This window comes from Tenebrio molitor, chromosome 3 (assembly GCF_963966145.1).
Source record: "Tenebrio molitor chromosome 3, icTenMoli1.1, whole genome shotgun sequence".
NCBI classification, from domain to species: Eukaryota; Metazoa; Arthropoda; class Insecta; order Coleoptera; family Tenebrionidae; genus Tenebrio; species Tenebrio molitor.
The window spans coordinates 27,337,024-27,358,243 of NC_091048.1; the positions used below are offsets into that span (position 1 = coordinate 27,337,024).

The 21,220-nt window shown below is 42.7% G+C and overlaps 5 protein-coding genes across 12 annotated transcripts; 2 read left to right on the forward strand and 3 right to left on the reverse strand.

Moving 5' to 3' along the window:
* Positions 1-191: 191 nt before the first annotated feature.
* On the reverse strand, positions 192-784 carry SNRPG (small nuclear ribonucleoprotein G). The gene is made up of 3 exons (XM_069040630.1): positions 552-784; positions 354-501; positions 192-300 (listed from the first exon to the last, which is right to left on the reverse strand). The coding sequence occupies exons 1-3, from the start codon at positions 581-583 to the stop codon at positions 250-252; spliced, it is 231 nt and encodes a 76-aa protein (XP_068896731.1). The 5' UTR covers positions 584-784; the 3' UTR covers positions 192-249.
* Positions 785-869: 85 nt separating this feature from the next.
* LOC138125346 (zinc finger Ran-binding domain-containing protein 2) lies at positions 870-2,395 on the forward strand. Of its 4 annotated transcripts, XR_011157412.1 has the most exons (3): positions 870-1,017; positions 1,074-2,227; positions 2,281-2,395. XR_011157412.1 is itself a non-coding variant. In XM_069040617.1 (2 exons), exon 2 carries the CDS (start codon positions 1,171-1,173, stop codon positions 1,831-1,833), a length of 663 nt encoding a protein of 220 aa, XP_068896718.1. In that variant the 5' UTR covers positions 870-1,017; positions 1,074-1,170; the 3' UTR covers positions 1,834-2,395. The 4 variants fall into 4 exon arrangements, 3 of the variants coding, with proteins under 3 accessions (XP_068896718.1, XP_068896719.1, XP_068896720.1); XM_069040617.1 differs by having other exon boundaries at positions 1,074-2,395; XM_069040618.1 differs by having other exon boundaries at positions 876-1,017; positions 1,077-2,395.
* Positions 2,396-4,965: 2,570 nt separating this feature from the next.
* Positions 4,966-7,110, reverse strand: LOC138125333 (uncharacterized). Of its 5 annotated transcripts, none has more exons than XR_011157411.1 (4): positions 6,299-7,110; positions 5,395-6,253; positions 5,172-5,309; positions 4,966-5,121 (listed from the first exon to the last, which is right to left on the reverse strand). XR_011157411.1 is itself a non-coding variant. In XM_069040599.1 (4 exons), the coding sequence occupies exons 1-4, from the start codon at positions 6,760-6,762 to the stop codon at positions 4,979-4,981; spliced, it is 1,227 nt and encodes a 408-aa protein (XP_068896700.1). In that variant the 5' UTR covers positions 6,763-7,110; the 3' UTR covers positions 4,966-4,978. The 5 variants fall into 5 exon arrangements, 4 of the variants coding, with proteins under 4 accessions (XP_068896700.1, XP_068896698.1, XP_068896699.1 ...); XM_069040599.1 differs by lacking the exon at positions 5,172-5,309 and having other exon boundaries at positions 6,299-6,483; positions 6,723-7,110; XM_069040597.1 differs by lacking the exon at positions 5,172-5,309.
* A 187-nt stretch (positions 7,111-7,297) lies between these two features.
* On the forward strand, positions 7,298-8,649 carry LOC138125340 (transmembrane protein 120 homolog). The gene has a single exon (XM_069040607.1). The coding sequence runs from the start codon at positions 7,599-7,601 to the stop codon at positions 8,622-8,624; it is 1,026 nt and encodes a 341-aa protein (XP_068896708.1). The 5' UTR covers positions 7,298-7,598; the 3' UTR covers positions 8,625-8,649.
* On the reverse strand, positions 8,641-11,204 carry LOC138125324 (serine/threonine-protein phosphatase 2A 65 kDa regulatory subunit A alpha isoform-like). Its single transcript, XM_069040586.1, has 4 exons — positions 11,048-11,204; positions 10,624-11,004; positions 10,381-10,575; positions 8,641-10,328 (listed from the first exon to the last, which is right to left on the reverse strand). Exons 1-4 carry the CDS (start codon positions 11,114-11,116, stop codon positions 8,670-8,672), a joined length of 2,304 nt encoding a protein of 767 aa, XP_068896687.1. The 5' UTR covers positions 11,117-11,204; the 3' UTR covers positions 8,641-8,669.
* Positions 11,205-21,220: the final 10,016 nt, after the last annotated feature.

Consider the following 21,220-nt stretch of genomic DNA (forward strand, 5'->3'; position numbering starts at 1 on the left):
AGTGACGGCGCGCATGCGACATTTTATACGCTTTTCACACAGTGTTACGGACAAACCGGTTCAGGGAAAACAATAGAGAATTGAATTTCTTTGTGAATGGAGGTACAAAAGCTCCCGCAATAATGTCTTCCTTGTTGTGCCCCCGAGACGATCGCGATTTTTCACGCAAATGCGACAATAAAACCATCGACAAATTTTACAGAAAACTTTTATTGGTACAAATGATCGTTAATTACACTAGATTACAAGCTAAATTCGGTCCAGGGCTTCCAGCATCACGATGCTGTTACCTCGGATAACCTAAAAATTACATAACCTCAAAAACATTTTTCGAAAAATTCCGACACACCTACCACCATGCCTATGTTGTTCTTTTTGCCGTCTCGACACTCTTCGATGCTTTCGTCCACGACTAGGTTCATGAAAGGGTCGAAGCCTCGCAAAATGCCCACGACTTGGCGGCCCCCGTTCAACTTCAAACACAATTTTTTGTCCATAAATCTGCAACAATACCGTCACAACCCCGACCAAAACACACCTAAGATACTCACTTTTTTAATTCCGGAGGGTGAGCCTTGGACATTTTGTATTTTATTTTCTAATTTAAAATAATAAATTATTGGACGCTAGTAAACACCGACCAACGTTTAGTTTGGTAACAAAATGACAATTGACAGGTTTGACATTTACAGGACGCAATCTTCGACGCGTTAATTCCGATTAGACGTGATTAGGAATTAATTGTTGGGTGAAAACGTGTCTAAGTGATTGTTGTGTCGGTTATGTCGGCACCAGGTGCGAAAATGATTGGTTTTTATTGGAATCGGTGCGAATTGATTTTTTGCGATCGCGTCCTGCGTTGTGACAGGCGCGATGCCAACCTGGCGGTCGCAATCTTCCCCGCGCGATCTAGAGACATTTCGGCGCAGCTGGAGTTTGACGTTTCATTTTTATCAACAAATTCGTCCTAATTCCGCGATTCTCCTGGCCGAAGAACCGGAATTAAGTTTAGTAAAGGTAAAAGCAGTCCAAGTAACGGCAAATGTTAACTTTCCCTCCCCCGTTCTGTTTAGTAGTGCAACTCCCAAACACTACGAAAACCTCGGCGATTCCCCGCACGATTCACGTCTTGTCTAGCCTAGATCGGCACGATTTCCGCCCGCCGCGTCCATGGAAGAAGCGGAGCTGACCCCGCCGCCGTCCCAGTCGATAAAAATCTCGTCGACGTCGAACGAAGGCGACTGGACGTGTCCGGACTGTGGCAACATCAACTTCGCCCGTAGGAACAACTGCAACCGGTGCTACAAAAGCAGGGGCCCCGCGTCGGCCGTGAAAAAGCGCAAGCTGGGCCACGAGATAGGCAAAGCGGCGGCTGAGAAGAGCCGGGGGCTGTTCAGCGCCGACGACTGGCAATGCAACAAATGCGGCAACGTGAACTGGGCGCGCCGCCAGCAGTGCAACGTCTGCAACGCCCCCAAGTTCGGGGAGGTGGAGGAACGGACCGGCTTCGGCGGCGGCTACAACGACAGGGGGGTTGTGGAGTACAAAGAGCACGAAGAATCCGACGACGAGTACGACGAGTTCGGCAGAAGAAAAAAGAAGAAAAGCGAAGAATCTGAAAAGAACGACACGATCAAAACACCGCCCAAGCCGGTGGTGGTGGCGCCGGACGAGGAGGAAGAAGAGGAGGAGGACGAGGACGACGACGAGGACGGGGATCTCTCGAAATACGATCTGTCAGACTGGGGCGACTCCGGAGAGACTAACAATAAGACAAATAACTCGAGAGCGAAATCGAGGTCGCGGTCGAGGTCCCCCGCGAAAAAATATTAGTCAAGTGTTAACTAGTTTCTCGGAATTTTCTTTCATAGACATTTAGGTTAATAAATTGGCTTTGTATTGTGAACAATTCAAGCTAGGACTGCTAAAGAAATTAATCCGTCAAGCTTAATGGTGCAAGTCCGGCATCTACGGTCGCCGGTACAGACAAAAGACGTGTCTCGCTCGATTGCACCATTAATTTGATAATAAATGGAAAACATTGAATAGATTTTGGTAGTTGTTATCTTGTCTGTTACTCTCTTGGTCAGTTTTTATTACCAAAAACATTAAAAATAGCAACTGTCAATTGTCTTTAAGTGAACGCGTACATACATGTCTACAAGCATCACTACTTTATTTAAGAATAATTTTCTTACACAATTCTCGAAAACTGAAGACGATAGGAGTAAGTTTCTCTATTCTAGAAATTAATAATTCTCTCTAACTATCTGTTTTCAGTGATTTCCAGGTTTTCACTGTTCTGACCCTCAAAACATGTTTTCTTTATCTATTTTAAGCACTTATGTATGTTTACGATAATGAATAAAACGAAAATGAGAGAAGTCTTGAGTGAGATTTTGTCAACGGCGAAATGGTGGGTGCGCCGGGACAGTCCCCAAAAATTGACCAGGTCAAAAGAGAAGAGATTTGAGAAAGAAGTGTTGGAAAAAAAATTACGATACGGGGCTTGTGTGGGGTGGTGGTAAATTTTTCAACAAGATGGTATGCGTGCCCGCACGGCAAGTGCAGGAAGAGAGTTTTTTGTTTGTAATTTGTTGAAGCGTTCGCGCAAGTCGGAGGCACAAAGAGCGCCGATGGCTATTTAGGTTTATGAATCATCCGGTAACGGATTGATGGCATATATTTCCGTCGGTGATGCTTTGGCGGCGCCGCGACGCCTCGCGATTCGGCCTCATCATCGGCCTTAAACTGCTTAAAATCGCCGCCCCGCCCCAGACATCTCAATCGGCCGAAGTCATCAATAATCACGGCGAACCGAACTTCTCGAAATGTACGGGCGCGTGTGAGCCGCGTCAGAAGCGTCGCGGTGCCAAATCTAAAATTAAAAGTCGCTCTCGAGAAGGGGGTAACGAACACGTACAGCTTCGGCTAGTCGATGTCTAGATCTTGCAGTTTTTGGTGTCGCCCTGAAGGGGACACACGCGCGCCGACGACTTCAGTGTACAACTGCGATTTGATACGGTAATTTCGAGGTGCGACCGAGGAAAGGGCAGCGAGGGCGCTCTCGTCCACACGTATTTATAACCCCCTGACATAATACCGCAAAAATACGGATTGCGACGGTGCAGAAATAGCCGCGCGCGCTAAAAATACAGAGACAATTTCGAAAATAATCCGCCGATGGAGTGGGCGAGTGTCTGTTAATTCGATATTTGCAAATTTTGTGTTTCGGCAAGATTTTGAGTCTTCGCGAACGTGATTGTGCCAATCGAAAATAGATTATTTAGACGAGGCACGCCGGCGGACAATTAAAAGAACCAGATTTATTTTTATTTTTGCAAGTGAGCACTCGTTAAAAACAACTAAACGTCTTCGGCGAATTTACGGCTGGAGCCGCAAGAAACCCGAGATTATCCTTCTCTTGGTGATTTCTATTTCGAGACGATTACTCTATCGCTCCGTGCAGAAGAAAAATCGTTTTTGGATCGGTCTTATTTTGAGTTTGTTGTCGAGTTGGCAGTCAGAGCGTTATTTTGATAGTGATGTTGATAAGTTCGATCGAGCATTTGAAATGATTCCAAAATAACGGTCCGGTGGGATTTTTCTGGAGTTTTGGGCGAGAAGAAGTGAATCGGAGGCGTAAAATAGTATATTAAAAGACAAGTTTCATAAGACCAGTCTTGGAGCACGAATTCAAGATTAAAAACCGAGTAGCGTAGCCACGAGTTATTTTAAAGAATGAGTGCTTCACGGTCTTCTGGAACGAGTTTTTTATACTGTTTTTTGTAATTTGCGCTTTTTAAGCCGTTTTTAAACAAAAAAGTTCACTTTCCTCGATTTAGGGATTTTTGTGGCGGTTGGTACCTAATGTCTTAATTTTAAAAGTGAAAATTTGATCAAGTCTTCAAAGTCGCCTTTTGTTTTATCCAAATTCTGTCACAAAACACGAATATGGAAGATAATTTTTCATGTACGCCCGCTGAAGTACGCCAAAAATACGGTCGCGAATTTGTTGCCTGATAAATCCTGATAAATAATTCTTTGCACATTTTGTAATTTAAAGTGTCACGCATGACGGATCAAGCTTTGCTAACCTAAAAATTTTCGTAAAATGTTCCGTGAAATAAGGACATCTCAGATGATGACGTCACGTTCGTTAATATGTCTATGAGAGAATCAAAATGGAGGCAAATTACAAAAAGAATTTTTAGAAAATTTCCGCATCGCGCCGCCTCCGCGCGTTTCCAGGGTAGATAAATTTAAATTTAATAGTAGCGGCGCGCTAAATCGACTTGTCGTAAACTCGAGAAAAGCGCCTCAACGAGATTCTTCTCTTGTTCTCCGGTCCGGCGAAAATCACTGGCTGTGACCCACTGTCTGTATTTATAGCCGATTTTATTTCCGCTCGCTTCCAATATTCCAGAAGAAAAAACAAACGTTTGACTCACGCCGAATCCAAATATTTGCGACTTGTCCAGAAGGCTGGCCCGTCGAAGTCGGCCCCCGTGACTGTGCTATTCTGGTGTTCTTCGCGATCGCACCTCTGTACTGCACGGCACGTACCTCGGGCATGAATAAACTCGCCGTTGCCTAAAAATAGGACGTCTCTGACCTTAATTCCACAACACTGCTCAGGGGCGAGTTCGCCCATCCGCGGTCGCACCTGACAACGCGATTTTTCCATGCAGATGTGCCCCGCTCGCGAGTGAAGGCGCCCCATGTCTGGCCACGGGGGCCGCGGCGGGGGCGGCAGGTCGCCCTTTCGCCCCCCGTCACCCTACACACAGTCGCCGCCGCCGAGGCTGGGCAGCCCCGGCATGAACATGTTCGGCAACAGGCTGCCCTACATGGCGTGCCCTAGGCCCAGGTGGCCCGCGCAGATGTCCCCGATACCGCCGGGGTTCTCGCCCCCGCCGGGGCCCAGGCCCTTCAGGATGCCCATGCACCCAGTAAGTACCCAACTCCCGAAAAACATTTATTCCCAAGCAACTCTCCACAAGTACAACCCAACCAACACCCAACTCCCGGAACTCCTCCCTCCACCGGAGCTGCGCTTCTCCTCGACTTCTTCGTCGGCTCTCTTGTTCCTCTTCGACTTCAGAGTCGCAAAGTAATTCCCTAAAAAACCAACTGGTCAAGGTCTCTAGAGTCTCGCAGGTGGGCTCGACCCAGCAATACAACGAAAGGTGATCCCATCGTCCTTCACTTTTATGTCTAGTTATTACGAACAGAGCGCTTTTACAGTGCAACTTTTTAATATGAAATTTTGGAAGCGAGAGCACGTTTTCGTGGAATATCCCGCAGCGCTATAAAATTTTACGACTCATTAAATCTGTGTAAACACGAAAGAAAAAAATTGATTGGTGTCGTTTCCTGCGTTGCACGACTCACCTCCGTTCATTTCTGCCAATAAATTCTTGATGGCGTAGGGGACGTCGTAGAGCTGGCGCGAAACAGCGATGCTGCTGGTCTTGGGGGGTCCCCTCATGTAGACAGGAATCAGGCATTGTTGCTCCTCGGGGGTCGCCTGGTCGATCGGCGGACACGACCCCGTCACCACGATCAGAGTGTTTCTCTCGTCGGTGTTCTCCACCACGTGCTTGACACTCTGCATCAAGGTCGAGTAGATGTCGCAGATCTCCTTCAAGCAACCCCCCAACACGATCATCAAGAAGCCGTTGTTGCAACCCTCTTGCACGTTGGACAACGTCTCTTTCACCAGGTCGAAAAGACAGTTCTCGGAGACGTGTCCCAACTGGTCCAAGTCTTGCTTTTGACTGGTCTCAGGACTGGGCACCGTCTTCTCCTGGGTCTTGGCGTCCTCGAACAACTTCCCAAAGAAGGTGAGCTTGATGCTCGCGCTGATCCCAAACACGTCCCACTTGGGGGGTTCCTCCGAAGAGGGATTTTGACCGTCGTCAAAGTGACACTCTCGCTTCGACCTGATTTTGAAGACTTCGGTGTGTTCGGGGTTGGTGATGAGTCGCGGCTTCTCTCGCAACCCCAGTCGACCCTTCAAGGTCTTGGGGTGGTAGTACCGCACCTCGCGATCTTCCGAGGCTTTCTTGAATCTCAAGGCGTTGCTGAAGGTGTCGTTCTCTTGGGAGGCGATCGCGGTGGTCATCCCGAGGACGTTTCTGCAGTAGCTGATCAACGAGTAGATCCCAGTCTTGAGCAGCTGCTTGCAGTCACTCCCTTGTCCCGTGAACGTCGCCAGACTGTCGTCATCGGTACCACTCCCCGCGCAGTGCTGCAATCAACTCTCAATCGCATCTTCCAAACACAACACCCTTACTTTGACCCGAGTCTTCTCCACGAAGTTCAAGTACTTGATCCCCGAGTCCTGGGTGTACGCCTCGCCGGTCGTGGTCTTCGCCAGGAAGACCACCACGTTGAACTTCTTGTCGTTGTCTTCGGGGGGCACCGTGGTCGTGGTCTTGGAGCTGCCACAGCTCTCCGGCCGCTGCGAATTTACCAAACCTAGAAGAATTACGAACGTGTAGACTTGACAAGCTGTCATTGCTCTGTTGTTTTTTTCCAGCCGTCTCCGGCGCCGCGTGGCGTGCCGTCGGAGTACTTCCGCGGGATCCACCCGTACTCTCCCACCCCGGAGCACTTCCGCCCCCATCCTTACTCCCCGGATTTCGGGCCGCCGTCCCGCGAGTTCGAGTACGTCGGCGTGCCCTTGGAGCCGCCTCCTCTCCCCCAGAACTACGAACCTGACGACGAAGAGAGCGGACCATCCACCGCGGAAATCATCGCTAATCAGTCCCAGGACTACATTGACGAGCGACTGGCCGAGTACCAAGCCACCATCTACCAGTTGCAAGGTAAGCGCGGTGTGCCAAGAGATGGGTTTTATTTTTGCAAGTTACGCAATCGCGATTTGAAAAATCTACAAAACTATTAGCAAATAAATTGGCTTGTCCACCTTGAAGGCGAAAGCGATTCGGTTTTGAGATGCAAATCGACCGCCAGGGGGACTCATAATTGCACATCACGTCATGTTCGATTCGGGTTTTGATGTGGAGGAGGTTGTTAACCCAATATTTCAGAAATTTGGCAACGCCTTTCGATCTAATTCCGTGCGGTGCGTGATTGTAAAACTTCATTTGCGTAAATATTCACCCGCGATGATCGAAACAAAGCTGCGACCTTTGAAGTACCACAGCGGTACTGATTACTTGTTTATCTGCGATCCATTGTTCGGAAACTTTAGATCCCCTCTCGGATCGTGACGTCACATTCAAAGTCCGCTCGTTATTTAATGACAATTAGGTGTTTGTCCGAGTGTCTGGTCCAAACTCCGCACCCATGGAATATTTTGGCGCCCAACTCGTGTCCCTATAATTCCGCGCCTAATTATTTTCGCGTAACGACCAATCGAAATTAGCATCTTTGATTGATCGCCGCAAAAGAAACAAAACCCAATCGCGTTTGGGTAAACAGTTTCGGCTTCCGAAACCGTACCTGGTCATTATCGTAGGTAAACAGCGAGTAACGATAATACAAAGTACACAATCCCCCCGCGCTTCCCTAATCAGTGACGTCCGTCTTTAATAAAGCGATAGGTCGGAGTTAGTGCAAGTGAAACGATGGCGGATTCGGTGGTCGACGACTGGCACGAGCTGAACGAGGACTTCAGGAGGCTGGAGGCGGCGAGCAAGACCTACCAGGAGAAGCTCGAGGAGGTGACCAAGTGGCAGAAAGAATGCGAGAAGCAGATCCACCACCAGAAGTACCGGATGGCCATCATCGGGGGGGCGATCAAGCGGGCCCAAGACAACAGGTACGATGAGATCAAAGAGGAGATGATGAAGCGGAAGGCGCAACTGCACGAGATCCAACAGACGCTGCCCAAAGAGAGCGGGACGTATCTGAAGGTCATCTTGGGGAACGTGAACGTGTCGATTTTGAACAAGGAGGAGAAGTTGAAGTACAAGGAGGAGTACGAGAAGTTTAAGTTGGTGCTGAGCGCGGTGGCGTTTGTGCTTTCGGTGGTGAACTTGTTGTTTATCAGTCGGAGAGTGGAGCGGTTGTATTTGTTCGTCCTGGTCTGGTACTACTCCACGCTGACCATCCGGGAGAGCATCTTGAGGGTGAACGGGTCCAGGATCAAGGGTTGGTGGATGGTGCACCACTACATCTCCGCAATCGCGGCCGCGGTTCTCTTGATTTGGCCCGAGGGCGAGACTTGGAACCAGTTCAGGACCACTTTCATGGTCTTCAATGCGTACCTCAGCGTGGTGCAGTACCTGCAGTTCGTGTACCAGCGGGGGGTGCTGTATAGGTTGAAGGCGTTGGGGGAGAGGGACAACATGGACATTACCATAGAAGGGTTCCACTTCTGGATGTGGCGCGGGCTCAGTTTTCTCTTCCCGTTCTTGTTCGTCGTCTACTTCTTCCAGTTCTACATCGCGTGTTCTTTGTACAGTTTGAGTAATACGAGCGGCGCCACATGGCACGTCCGGACCTTATCTATCTTGTTTTTTACCTTATCTATTGGAAACATTACGACCATGATCATGATTCTGCCTGATAAGTTCAAAAAAAATGTCAAACTCAAGTACAAAGTCTTAAGTCAAAGATTGTGGACGACTGACAATGTCAAATCAAAATAAAATACCAATAAAACGATTTTAAAAATGCAAGTGTTTTATTTCTGTTTAGTCTTCGATGTTTTCCGCTTCTACTGCCTCCTCGGACTCGCTTTCTTCTTCGCTTTCTGCCATGTCAAAGTCGATATTTTCAATTTCTTCAACTCCTTCCTCTTTCTTCAACCTTTCCCCTACTTTGTCCTCCAACCTTTTCAACCCTTCAAGCCGTTCTTGCTCTTTCTTCAGCTTCTCCTCTACTTTCTCTTTTAACCTTTCCAACTCATCCAGTCGTTCTTCTTTCTTCAGCTTCTCCTCTATTTCGTCCTCTATCCTCTTCAAATCTTCCTCAATCACCCCCTTCAAAGCGTCTTGCACCCATTCCTGTTCCACCTCTTTCTTGATCTCTCTGTTGAAACTCTTGATGCTTCGCAGCGTCCTTCTCGCCCTCTCTTCGACATTCTTGATAGGATCTTCGCCCAAATCTTTCACCACTTTGACAAACTCTTTAACCAACATCAACAAAACACCTTCCAAGTAGCAGTCGTTGATCTCGTCAAGCCCAGTGGAAAAAATCACCAATTTCTGTTCTTTCTTCAGGTTTTCTAACGTGTCTTCGGCGTAAAACTTCAAGTCATTGTAACTAAGATAATCATCCAGTTCCTCAAGCGTTTCGTCGCTCTTCAATTCTTCATCAAGTCTGTTACTAAGCTTCACTATTTTGACCAAAGTTTCCAAAACCTTCGACTCTCCTATCAAGTTTTTGAAATCTGCCAGATATTTTCCGTTTTTGTCGCCGTCGCTCTCGTTATCTAAAGTGGGCGAAATCAGTTCTTCTATCGCGAAGAGGGTCGTGTACCTGAAGAGGTACCTGTGGTCGGTCGAAAACGGGACAAAAATAGGAATCAGAGAGGTCTTGGCCCAGGTCATCCCAAACTGCTTCACCAGGAGTGGTAGGATCAAAGGCGCGGTCCTTCTGATGGCGTAGATCGGATCGGTCAACAAGAACTGGTAGAAGAACTTCAAGTTCTCGTCGAAATATTCACTGGTGGTGTTTTTGGTGATGTGCATAAAAGCCAGAAGAAGATTTCTTCGGGTCCTCCAGTGCAGCTGCGAGTTTAGGATCATGTTGTGGATGACGTTGCTGATGGACTTGACCGACTTGGTGATGTCCAGGTCCATCGGCAACCAGTTTAGATTCTTCAACATGTTTTCTTTGAAGGGCATGTACTCTTCGTTCTCCAGAGCGTCGATGACCAAAGGAAAGATGTTGGCGTTGAAGCACTCCTTGCGTAACACCGCACTCAAAGAGAGAATGTTGGTGGACAAAGCTACTCGGACGTCATCGTTGGGATCTCTCATGAGCAGATAGATCTCGGGTGCGATGACTTCTTCGAAATTCTTCTCGAAGATGTCTTCGTAGTTGTCCTGTTGCTGCTTGTAGCTCTCCAAGAAGTTGTGTGTGAAGTTGTACAAGTTCTTGCCAGCGAAGACTCTGACTTCGGCTTCGTCATCTCTGACGCATCTTCTGAAGATGTTGACGATTTCGTCGCGGGTCTTGTCCGAAATCGGGATTTCGGGAATCCTCCAAGCTACTCTTTGGCGGACCCTCCAGGACTCGTCTTCGCCTAGTTGTTTGAAGGTCTTCATGAGGAACTCGTAGATTTCGAAGTCTTTGAATTTGCGAGCTATGGCGATGCCCACGTCTACTGCTAAAGTCCTCACGGAGTCCTAGAATCACTAGTAGTACTAGTAGTAGTACCATTTGGTGGGACTCTCTTACCTGGTCGTCGTGGGCTAGGTTGTCGAAGATGGGGACAAACTCAGACTTGAGGTGGTCCTCGTCGATGATGTCAATGAAGTCCACTAGGCTGTTCCCAGTGGAGCGCCGCACCATGGGCGAGTCGTCTTGGATCAAGTTCCTGAAGTGGTTCCTCAGCTCGGTTTGCTTGTCTGGAGAGATCTTGGCGTAGCAAATCTGGAAGGAACTCGACAGGTTACGGAGTTAGAAGAGGGAGGGACCTACAGAGATGAGACACCCCGCGGAGCACTTGGTGGTGAACCAGTCGCTGCTGATCATGTTCTCGATGAGGGGGTAGAAGGACTTCTCGCACTGCTCTTGCTCCAAACTGTCGCAGATGTTCCTCATCGACTCGATGGCCCTCTCCCTCACCAAGACCTCGTCCTCGCAGGCCAGCTTCACCAAAATATCCAACAACACGCCAACGTGGTCGCTCCCTCCGACCAGCGGAACCAGTCGCTCCAGTTGCTCGGCCAGATTGAAACAGGACTCTTCCGGCATGGCGTCGACGCTGTTCGCCAAGCACGGGATCAACTCGTCGCGGGTCTTCTCCACGTCGATGGCGGACGCCAAAATCGGCAACCTCTTGATGGCGTCGACTTGCACCTAAACACACGTTAGAACAGACCGGCGCTGATGGTACCATTACCGAAACGTCCTCGTCCAAGATGGCGTCCTTGAACACCCCCAGCTCGAAAGTGTCGCTCGATTCGCACATTTTCTTGGTTTCCCAGGCAGGGACTCGTTCGCACTTCAATTGTCAATGTTGCGTTGTGATTTGTTATCTTATCGACGTGGATAAGATAGGAGATTTTGTAAACGTGATGATTAAGTGATTGGATTGTTTGTTTGGGGGACAAGCACCATGATTGGGGTTTTTCTACACGTTGTCCCTTGACTAATGGACATGATAGCTTATCTGGGATTAATTCCGTTTTCCGCGTAATAAATATCAGGTGAAAGTGGTACCAAGAATTGAAATATTCGCTCTGCGATCCGTTTGAAAAAAAAATGAATTAATGGTTGCTTGCTCTTTATGGTTAGTGTTAACAATCGCGAATGATTTATCAGTTGGCCTTTAATTAGGATATAAATTATTTGAATCTATTCTTAGCAGTGGCTGCCAACAAATTATTTGTTGTCTCTCGGCTCTCAAATGACCAGGTACGGTAAAAATTCGCTCGCTTTCGGTTTATTTTTCTTTTGTTCCTCTTTTCCTAATCATTCTCCTGCGTATCTCCACCTCTATCGCGTATTTTCTTCCTTTTTTTTTTGACAAACCACACTTGTTTTCCCTTGTTTGTCTTCCATGTATCTACAGGGTGTATCAGAATACGACTGAGAAACTTTCAGGGCAGATTCTATGATAAAAAATAAGCATAAAATTCTTAATACATATAGGGTCAAAAACCCTTAGTTTGCGAGATAATCGAATAAAAAGTTTTATCAGCAACAAAAGCAATCGGTGAAATTTATGGATGAAACGTACAAAATAAAAAGGAGCAATGTACAATTTACAAAAATTGTCAAAATTTTGTTCCCGTGTTCAATGCACAAATATCCCTATAAAATCCAAGGAATTCAGATCGTAACCGTTTTTAGGTTTTTGTTGGTTATCTTGCAAACTAAGCGTTTTTGACCCCATATGTATTAAGAGTTTTATGCTTATTTTTGATCATAGAAGCAGCCCTGAAGGTTTGTCGGTCGAATTCTGATACACCCTGTATATTTTAGGTGGTTTAAGTGAGGGATGGTAGCTTACAAAAGCTAAAGAAAAAATTAAGCTAAACAAAGTCTAGAGGTCTGAGCTCTTCGGGACCGATGCATAAGTAAAAATAAATCGTTTTTTCTAATTTGCGTTCATGACAAAGCTATTACAGCTGATTTGAGTGCCGTAATAGAGCAGTGCAATTTACATTTTCAAGGTTGGTAACTTTCAACGTCACCAAACGTCAAATCACGCTAAACAAACGTTATAACAATAAGTTCAAATTGAATTTTCAAATGTTCCACTGTAGCATTTGTGTTACCAACCACCATAAAATTCCCCAAATTTTAAAATTGCGATTTTTTATTTAAAAAGGGGCAAAATAGAAGAAATAGTATGATATCTGGTTTATAAGGCATTTTGTACTCCTCCTGCCCTAAATCCGTGCGTGCTACAAAATGTCTCTTATAAAACTCGTGTCATAATATACTATTATACAGGGTGTCTCAGCTAAGATTTTCGAGCCTAATATCTCGGTTATTTGCCAACGGATTTTTATGAAATTTAAAATGCAGATATTTTAGACCGTGAAGGTTCAATTAGTAATAATAAAATTACCTCAAATTAAAAAATGTAATTTTAACACATATTCCTTATCAAAAATTATGCGCGATTATTATTAGATTGTTAAACATTAAAAAATAGGGCTCTACATAAACAATTAAGTAAATAACTTGTCTGATTCAACGAAAAGATTAGATTTTGTTGTTAAAAATTTAATGTAAAATTTGAAGGTATTTGAGCAGTTACCTTTTGAAACAATTGATGATTAATTGCCAAGCAACATTTTGTAGGCACTTTAAAGGCTGTCAAAATTGGGCGCGCTTTATTAGAAACGTCAAATTGTGAAAATTTATAGAAAATACTCTAAAAAATAGACTACAGCGGCAGAAATTTCAATATTGTTGAAAAAGGAAAAAAAATTTGCCTAAGGAGAGTGTCGTAAGAACTTCAATGACACAGTTCGTTTTCCAAATGTAGGCTTTACAAAATGTAAGGTTAAGAGAGTCGTCAATTTATTTGAAGACACAGGAAGCTTACGTGAACTAAATTACCTTGCTAAAATATCCCGATCGTGTTTTAGTCCTTTATGGAAGAATTAAAGCATCCAGTATAATAAATTACGTCCAAATGTTGTCTTTAACTTTGTAAGTGTTTGTAAGGTTAGCAAGATAAACGTCAAATATGTCACCTGCGCTTCTGCGAAAAGGGATGACCAAAATTTTGCAAAATTGCGCGTTTGTTTCATACGCGTCTACGTTTTTGCATTTGCAGCCACGTTTAACACAGTTTTTTGCTTTTTTCTTACAAACCAGACGTCTTTCAAGGACGAGTTCTTCCCTACAGCATTTTTTATTGACGATCAATTTTTTATGTAAATCTTAATTGATTCAACATTTTAAAAAGGCATGTAACAATTACGTTTTTAAGACTTGGGTGATTGCATCAATGGGATTTTATTCTTCACCGTCTAAAATATCTGCATTTTAAATTTCACAAAAATCCGCTGGAAAATAACTGAGTTATTAGGCTCGAAACACACCCTGTATAACAGAAGAAAAAATTGGGTCCTGTTTGTTTACAAAAATAATTTTAATGGTATTGTTAGTGATGGACTTATGGGTTTTAAATGGTGAAAATAAAACCAGTGACTGATTGTTGTACACAGCACCCTTAAGAAATCGTTTCAAATGGGTTAATTTGTTTTCGAATTTATTTATAACTTTCATTAGCAGATGCTCCGGAAAACAAACATTTTCTGCACTCGAGCTTGTTGAAATTTTCCTGTTTAATCATTTTCTGCCAGTTATTGGACAAACTGTTGAAAATAATTATACCTACATGAAATGTTTTCCAGTAAAATGCGTTTATTGTGTTTACTTTAATAATAAAGAAAAACTACTGACAAACATTAATAAAAAGTAATTACCAATAAAAGAGATAATCAAAGCCACCAGAATAATGTCCCGATCTATAAATAACAGCATTACTAAGGGGTGCAATAAAAATTAAAATGATTAATAATTGAGCAAAAAGTGTTAAAAATTCAGGAGACCTTCACGGTTTGTTGATTAAAACCTCAAATATTTTGTTTTTTGTTTTCAATATAATTTTTCTCAACTGAAATACAAAGTGTCTATAAAAGAATGTAGGCATATCAAGAGTACAGTGGAATTCGAATATATTTGAGTTTTGCCGTTCTGTGGTACCAGATAGAAAAACAGAGGTTATGTACGTCCATTAGTGACAGATTTTTAATAAAAGCTGTTGTAAGATGAAAAGTAATTAGAAAAACTGAAGAAAACCCTAAGCAAAACAACTGACATTTTACTGTTGACGGCTTTAATGGTCCGACATAATTCGATACAATACAATTATAGAGCCGCTCAATTCCACAGGACTCTTGATGTACCTTCTTTTATAGACACTTTGTATAATTTCTCCGTCAATGCTCCACTATCTTTATCACATCTTGGAAGTGTCGTCGATGTTTTTAAAACATCTGGGAACTGCAGTTTGGCCCTGAGGAAAATCGCTTTCCGTGAAGAACTTTTAGATCTAGGGGAAATTCCTGTTAATATGAATTTATTGAAAAAGCTGCACATAATAAACTATTTCACAGCTGTTCGTAACAGATGTGGTGTTACAAGTGTTACAACCCGGTAAAAAATTTAGAGGCAACGCCGACGAACTTCTAAATGACCCACGTTTGAACAAGAGAGGTTCCGAGAACCTCAGCTCTTGTTACAATTATTTAATGATTATAGTGATTATCATTGAACAGGTGTATAATCAGAAATTAATAGTTTACGTTTTAAATTTTATTGTAATAGTTTAGCACGCTCCTTGTTTTTGAGCTCTTTTTTTTTCTTCTTGTGGTATACGAAAAAAAAAACAAGATTGGAAGAATTTAAACCAACGTAGCCACCCAAGACAGTTGAAGAGATCTTCTTTGTCTCTCGAATCACTCATTCATATCCGTCATCACTGCTTCATCGTTCTGACAATAAGAAGTACTACGAAGCTACTCTTTTAATTTGCTTAAGATACAGAGAAAGTTAGGTGATTTTCGCCTGATGCTCGTTTTTGGACAAGACTAAATACAGGTGCAACGATAAAAGATAGAGAGAGCATGAATACAATGCTCCGGCATGTTCGTGTCAGTGGAACGTGGTGCCACTGTTTATTTGTTTGGTTGATTCAGTTATAATGGACGCATCTCCAATTGAGAACCGTCTACGGAAAAGTTTTACAATCAATAAAGAGAAGACAACACTGCAGGATCATTTTATGGCGAACAAAGTCGTTAAAATGTGTTTAATGCGAATTTTTTATTTGAAGTCTATTTCTTAGGGGAGACGCAACGAGAGGCGGGGTCTCTTTGGTAGCACGTGCTGTGTGCACGTGATTACTACATTGCTCAAGTGATCGGAGTATAGACCCGAGAACTCGGCTATTATTCCAATGATTTTTTCTTTTATTTTTGAAACACCAAACGTTTGAAACATATTTGTTGCTATCTTTGTTCTTATCTGCTCCAATTTCTTGGAAAACTGTTCTAAAAATATTTCGTGATCGGAGTTAAATCCTTACCTTACTGGGAGTTATACCATATGATTGATTCCCTAGAAGGCTAATGGAAAATGGGGAATGTTACTAATGTAACCTTCAACTGCATGTAAAATGCCGATGTCACTTTTACTGCCAACATAAACTTAAAAAAAATAATTGCCTGTTAGGGGATAAAAGTATTCGATCATATTTGACTATTGTATTGTGCGATTGAAAAAAATCGAAAAAGCCATGACTACCACGGTTCAATTGACGGCGCTAATTTAAATATTGCTGCTGTCAAAATCATCAAACCTCTAAAAAAGAAATTTGACGATTGTCAAATATAGCAATATTCAAACTAGTGCTGCCAACTGAACCGTGACACTAGTGACAGTCACGGCATACTCGCTTTATTCTATTTTTCGATCTCATTTTAATTTTGCCTGTCAAATGTGCTCAAAATTTGCAAAATTCAAAACACGCATGACCGTCTGATACACAGTTGTATTTCTGTTATTAAGTGATTTAGCTTATCATAATTTTTTTCAGTTTTTGGAAAATAGTGTAGTTTGGGCGTCATTTTTCTCAGAAGGTTTGTGCCAAGTGGATAGTGCGATCGAGAGAGTCATGACTGTCATGATTCAGTTGGCAGCTCTAGTTTAAATATTGCTGTTGTCATTGTCAAAGAAACAACAACAAAACCTAATAATCCATGACTATCACGGTTCAGTTGTTTAAATACTGATGTTGTCAAAAAAACATATTTCAGTCCTTCAACTTCTAATAGAGAAACTTGACTGTTGTCAAATCTAGCAATATTTTAAACTAGCGTTGCCAACTGAACCATGATCGCCATAGCCTACTCGATTTATTTTAATCTTCAGTCTCATTTTGAATATTTTGGCTGTCAAAAGGTGATCAAGGACTGTTTGCGTTGGCAAGATAATTAAGAACATTTTTTATTTAGCTGTTTGCAACACTGCAACCTTATATGTTTTGTTGGTTTATTTGGCAGATATCTGACGTAACATTAACAATGACAAAATGGTAGGTTATTATCAGAGTAAGAATTAACACTAAAAGAAATTAAACTTGAAATACAGACCAATCATCTAAGAATTTAACTAAAGGAAATACTCGCAAGGCTCTCCATTTTTCTCTAAAATAAATTAACTCTTCTTTTGAGGATCTCGAACAGATTCGCCAGCATGTTTAATTTACTTTGAAATATTACTTGTCAATGATACGGCTGTCAGTGTCAAGCCGTCTACGACCGGAAGTTATTACAGTTGTATCCGGTGTTTTTTTTTTAATTTCCCTCATAGTAGGCGTTGAATAGTCGATTGTGAACATACAACGTGATCAAGAATGACTGGGTCTGTTGGTAGCAATGAAAATTTGAATGATTTTGGTACCACTGTAATCTAAACGCATTTCCGGTTGTCAGCTTTGACAGAGTTGACGGGAGAATTTGACGTTTACCATCAAAGGGTCATTTTTGTAATAGCATAAACATACCCGACATAACCAATTTTTTTTTTTTTGTCGTGTCAAGTTAAAACATCCGTTCAGTGCCAATTACGAAACAGAAAAACACCAATATTTTTCAATTGTTTCATTGCCAACAGACTCAGTCATTGTTGATCACGCTGTACTATACAGGTTACGGATCAGCTGTTTAAATGTTACATTTTACACAAGTGATGCGTTCACAATCGACTCTTCGACGCCTACTACGAGGTGAAATTTTAAAAAACACCCGATACCATTCAAAAATAAAATTCACCAACTCAAATAGTCCTTCTTCATCATCTTGTAATACTTGTATTTGTATTCTATTTTCTGAAGTGATTAATTCATCATAATTTTTTTCCGTTTTTGGAAAATAGTCTAGTTTGGGCTTTGTTTCTCATTTTTTTCAGAAGATTTGTGCCAAGTGTATAGTGCAATCTAAAAAAAAATCGAGAAAGCCATTACTGTCATGATTCAGTTGGCAGCCCTAGTTTAAATATCGCTGTTGTCAAAGAAACATATTTAAATTTTCCACCCTCTAATAGAGAAACTTGATGGTTGTCAAATGCAACAATATTGAAACCAGCGCTGCCACCTGAATCATAATAGTCACGGCTCAATCGATTTAGTTTTTTTTTTGTCAAAGGTGGTAACATTTTGCAAAATTTAAAAGACGTACGATGGTGGTAGTTTTATTTTTTAATTTGTCTGATTTGGGATTTGTTTCTATTTTTTTTTTAGCTGTTGTCAAAGAAACATATTTAAATCCCAACAGAGAAACTTGACTGTTTGAGTTGGTAATACTGAATTTTATTTTTAAATGGTACAACTGGAGTAACTTCCGCTTGTTGACAGCTTCACATTGACAGCCGCATCATTTTCATTGTTCTGTATTTCAAGTTTAATTTCTTTTTACCCTTAAAGTTTACTCTCAAAACCTACCATTTTGTCGCTGTTAATGTTACGTCAGATATCTGTCAAATAAATCAACAAGAATATCCGGTTGCAAATAGCCGAATAAAACAATTTTCTTAATTATACCTATCGCTACTCAAAGAATCCTTCTTGATCACCTTGTATTCAAACCAGCGCTGCCAACTGAACCATGACAGTCACGGCTAACAAGATTTAATTTTTTTCGCTGTCATTTTAAACATTTTATCTGTCAAACATTCTAACAATTTGGAAAATTCAAAGCACATAATCCATAATTGTATTATTAACTGATTTAACCCATCATGCATTTTTTAAGCATCTGGAAAATAGACTAGTCTGGGTCTCATTTTTTTTTTTTTGAAGATACGCAAATTGCAAGGGACCACTCCCAAATGCATCAGTTGCTGCCGCCACAACAAAACTCTCTTATTTTCGTTATTTCCCGTTCTCTAGACATGATACTCGTATCTTCTTTACGACGTTTCTTTTTCGTCGCATCTGCGCCAAGCCAAAGCATTTCTCGCTCTCCGCTCAAATCCGATCCGCTTTGGCACACATCCGTAGAAAGGGCCGGTCCCATTAACATTAAAAATACCACTCGGACGTCCCAGTTTCCGCCATGGACATCACTTACGTCTGCGCTTTCTCCACCTCTACATCGCCTTCGTCTCCATCCCCCACACATGCTCCGTCCATTAATTCTCGATTTCATAACCCATTCCCATTTTGATTTATGGCTTCGTGTCTCCCAGATCGAACAAACAATACTTCCGTGGGCGGACACGAACGCATCCTCTGAAAATATCGCGTTTTCAGCTGTCCCTTGTCAAACCGATGCGCTCTATTTTCAGTACTATTTCATAATCTCGCACGCGACGGAGCCCCGCAAGGGTCCCTCCTCTTGCCGCCGCCGTTCGACCGACATACTCCCGATGAGTTTGTCGACCCGCGTCTTGACCTCTGTCAACTGGATGGTCTGATCGACCCAGAAGTCCCGTTCACGCAACTCATTGGTCCGGCTGGTGGTGGGTCCCGGTGGTAGATGGCGTGCAAGCGCAGACCGATCGTATCTCGTTTGCAACCCACCAACCCAACGCCCCGGTCAGATTACCAAGAAATATTAATAATTGTGAACAGCGAGAGCCGTGACTTCACGGTTATATTTGTGCGTTACATAATTTTTTATCACTCGGACAAACAAGATCTGCAAGAGACGCTGCGATCAATGTTTCACATTTCACAATTTGATCAAGGAGTATCGATTGGTCTGTTGAGATGGGCGCGCGTGCGGCCCGCAGGACTCCATCGATCCTCGCTCCTGTCGCAATTAAAGCGCCGGCCGGGATGGGTGTTAATTGGGAGGAATCAAAGAGCGGCTATAAAAACGTCGACGGATTAATTACACCTCCGGTGTTGAAAAAGTCTCTTAACGGCCCCAGCCCGTCGACGGAATTATTCAAGAGGCGACTCAACAACAATTATTTATCATCCGAAACACGTTCAGCCTTGACACCGATGTCGGTTTCGGCGAGGTCCCAGCTTTCACTCTCATTTTCCCGAAAACACGTCACCGATCGCGTGCAGGACAACGACGACGATGCGCTCTTGTTTCCAATTTTTCAACAACACCGACCCACTTCGCACAGTGCGGGCCCCTCTGCACGTGTTTCCGGTAATTCGGAGAGGGGCGAGGGCGCCCCTCTGGGTGATGACTGTGGGGTGGGTTAGTGGGTCAGCGAGGGTGGAATGCACACTTGAGACTTGTTTACGAGAGTTTGCATTTTATAAAAAAGTATTAGCGCACACACGCCTACGATTTTTTTTAGAGTTGTGGTCACCGTTTGCGATATTTATACCGTTGATGACTCTTGATAAATAATTCATGGTGGGACTGGTTCTGTTGTGGTGCCTCTCTAAAAGCGACAAAGTTGGCGTTAATGGCAAAAATACACAAGTGCACTTCTATTCTGTATTGTCGACGGTAAATCTCGCTCGACCATTGGATGACCTTCGGGACCAAGGTGATCACATCTGCATACTGAATAGATGCAATTAGTTTTGTTTCTCAACGAACTGTTACGACATTCGCCGGATTTTAGAAACTCACTTGAGGCGTCCACTTTTCTTGTCAGATTTTAACCCAAATTGCGCTTTTCGTTTCCAATCGATGCAATTTAAATTCTTTATTATCTAATCTAGTTACATGATTATCGCATTACTTCTAGAGGTGACCTTCTTGGACTATGAATGTTCTTGAAGTTTTTACTTTGCTCTTCATGCCATTTTATTCGGAATTCTTTCCAATTATTATCAACAAGAATTCGATAAAGTTTTGGCAGCTTAGGTTTGGTTTTGAAACAGCCAACTCAATTTTCAGAAAATGTCTGTTGAATTAGGTTATGTTTTTCTCAATTTGAGGCCCTGAATAGCGTCAATGTCTAGTGCATTGTTGTCAGTTTTACTAGTTTGCAACAGAAGAATACTCGGACGTGGCGGCAACATGTTATGATTATTTTGATAGGTCCGCATGTCAGGCACTTTAGCGACGGAAATCAAACAATATGTCCAACGTTAAAAAAATAAATCATGGCCTCCTATTATGTCAAAACAACGGGAATGGTGTCTATATTTTAAGTAATCAATCGAAATACTTTTAGATCGTGATTTTGTCATTCATATTTTAGCACCTTCCATTTGACAGTGGGCCAAATTTTAAAAAATCTCCACATTAACTGCAATAACTCATATTGTTTTGGATACTTTTAATAGATACTTAACGATTATCTAGAAATCAAATATTAAGAAATACATACATATATTTTTAATCTATCTCGATGTGACGACATTTTGTTTTTGAGAAATGACAGTTTTCAGATGTTTCAAATCTTGCATCTGAGTGGCTTGTATTAAAACACTTAATAAAATTCTAGCTCGTGTTATTCTGAAAATATCAGTTCGAATTTTTTCAAAAATTTGATATTCAGGTTGTCTCAGGTAAGACTTTCGAGCCTAATATTTCGGTTATTTGCCAACGGATTTTTATGAAATTTA

Bases quoted from the DNA above. Each gene is read 5' to 3' on its own strand.
- LOC138125340 (XM_069040607.1), top strand. From the start codon at position 7,599: ATGGCGGATTCGGTGGTCGACGACTGGCACGAGCTGAACGAGGACTTC.
- LOC138125324 (XM_069040586.1), bottom strand. From the start codon at position 11,116: ATGTGCGAATCGAGCGACACTTTCGAGCTGGGGGTGTTCAAGGACGCC. The intron at 11,005-11,047 runs GTAATGGTACCA...ACGTGTGTTTAG, and splicing joins TCTTGGACGAGGACGTTTCG to GTGCAAGTCGACGCCATCAA. The intron at 10,576-10,623 runs GTAGGTCCCTCC...AGTTCCTTCCAG, and splicing joins CCGCGGGGTGTCTCATCTCT to ATTTGCTACGCCAAGATCTC.
- SNRPG (XM_069040630.1), bottom strand. From the start codon at position 583: ATGTCCAAGGCTCACCCTCCGGAATTAAAAAA. The intron at 502-551 runs GTGAGTATCTTA...GTATTGTTGCAG, and splicing joins CACCCTCCGGAATTAAAAAA to ATTTATGGACAAAAAATTGT. The intron at 301-353 runs GTAGGTGTGTCG...TGTAATTTTTAG, and splicing joins AGAACAACATAGGCATGGTG to GTTATCCGAGGTAACAGCAT.
- LOC138125346 (XM_069040617.1), top strand. From the start codon at position 1,171: ATGGAAGAAGCGGAGCTGACCCCGCCGCCGTCCCAGTCGATAAAAATC.
- LOC138125333 (XM_069040597.1), bottom strand. From the start codon at position 6,631: ATGGGGGCGGAAGTGCTCCGGGGTGGGAGAGTACGGGTGGATCCCGCG. The intron at 6,254-6,298 runs GTAAGGGTGTTG...AGTTGATTGCAG, and splicing joins TGGAGAAGACTCGGGTCAAA to CACTGCGCGGGGAGTGGTAC. The intron at 5,122-5,394 runs GTGAGTCGTGCA...TTGGTTTTTTAG, and splicing joins ATTGGCAGAAATGAACGGAG to GGAATTACTTTGCGACTCTG.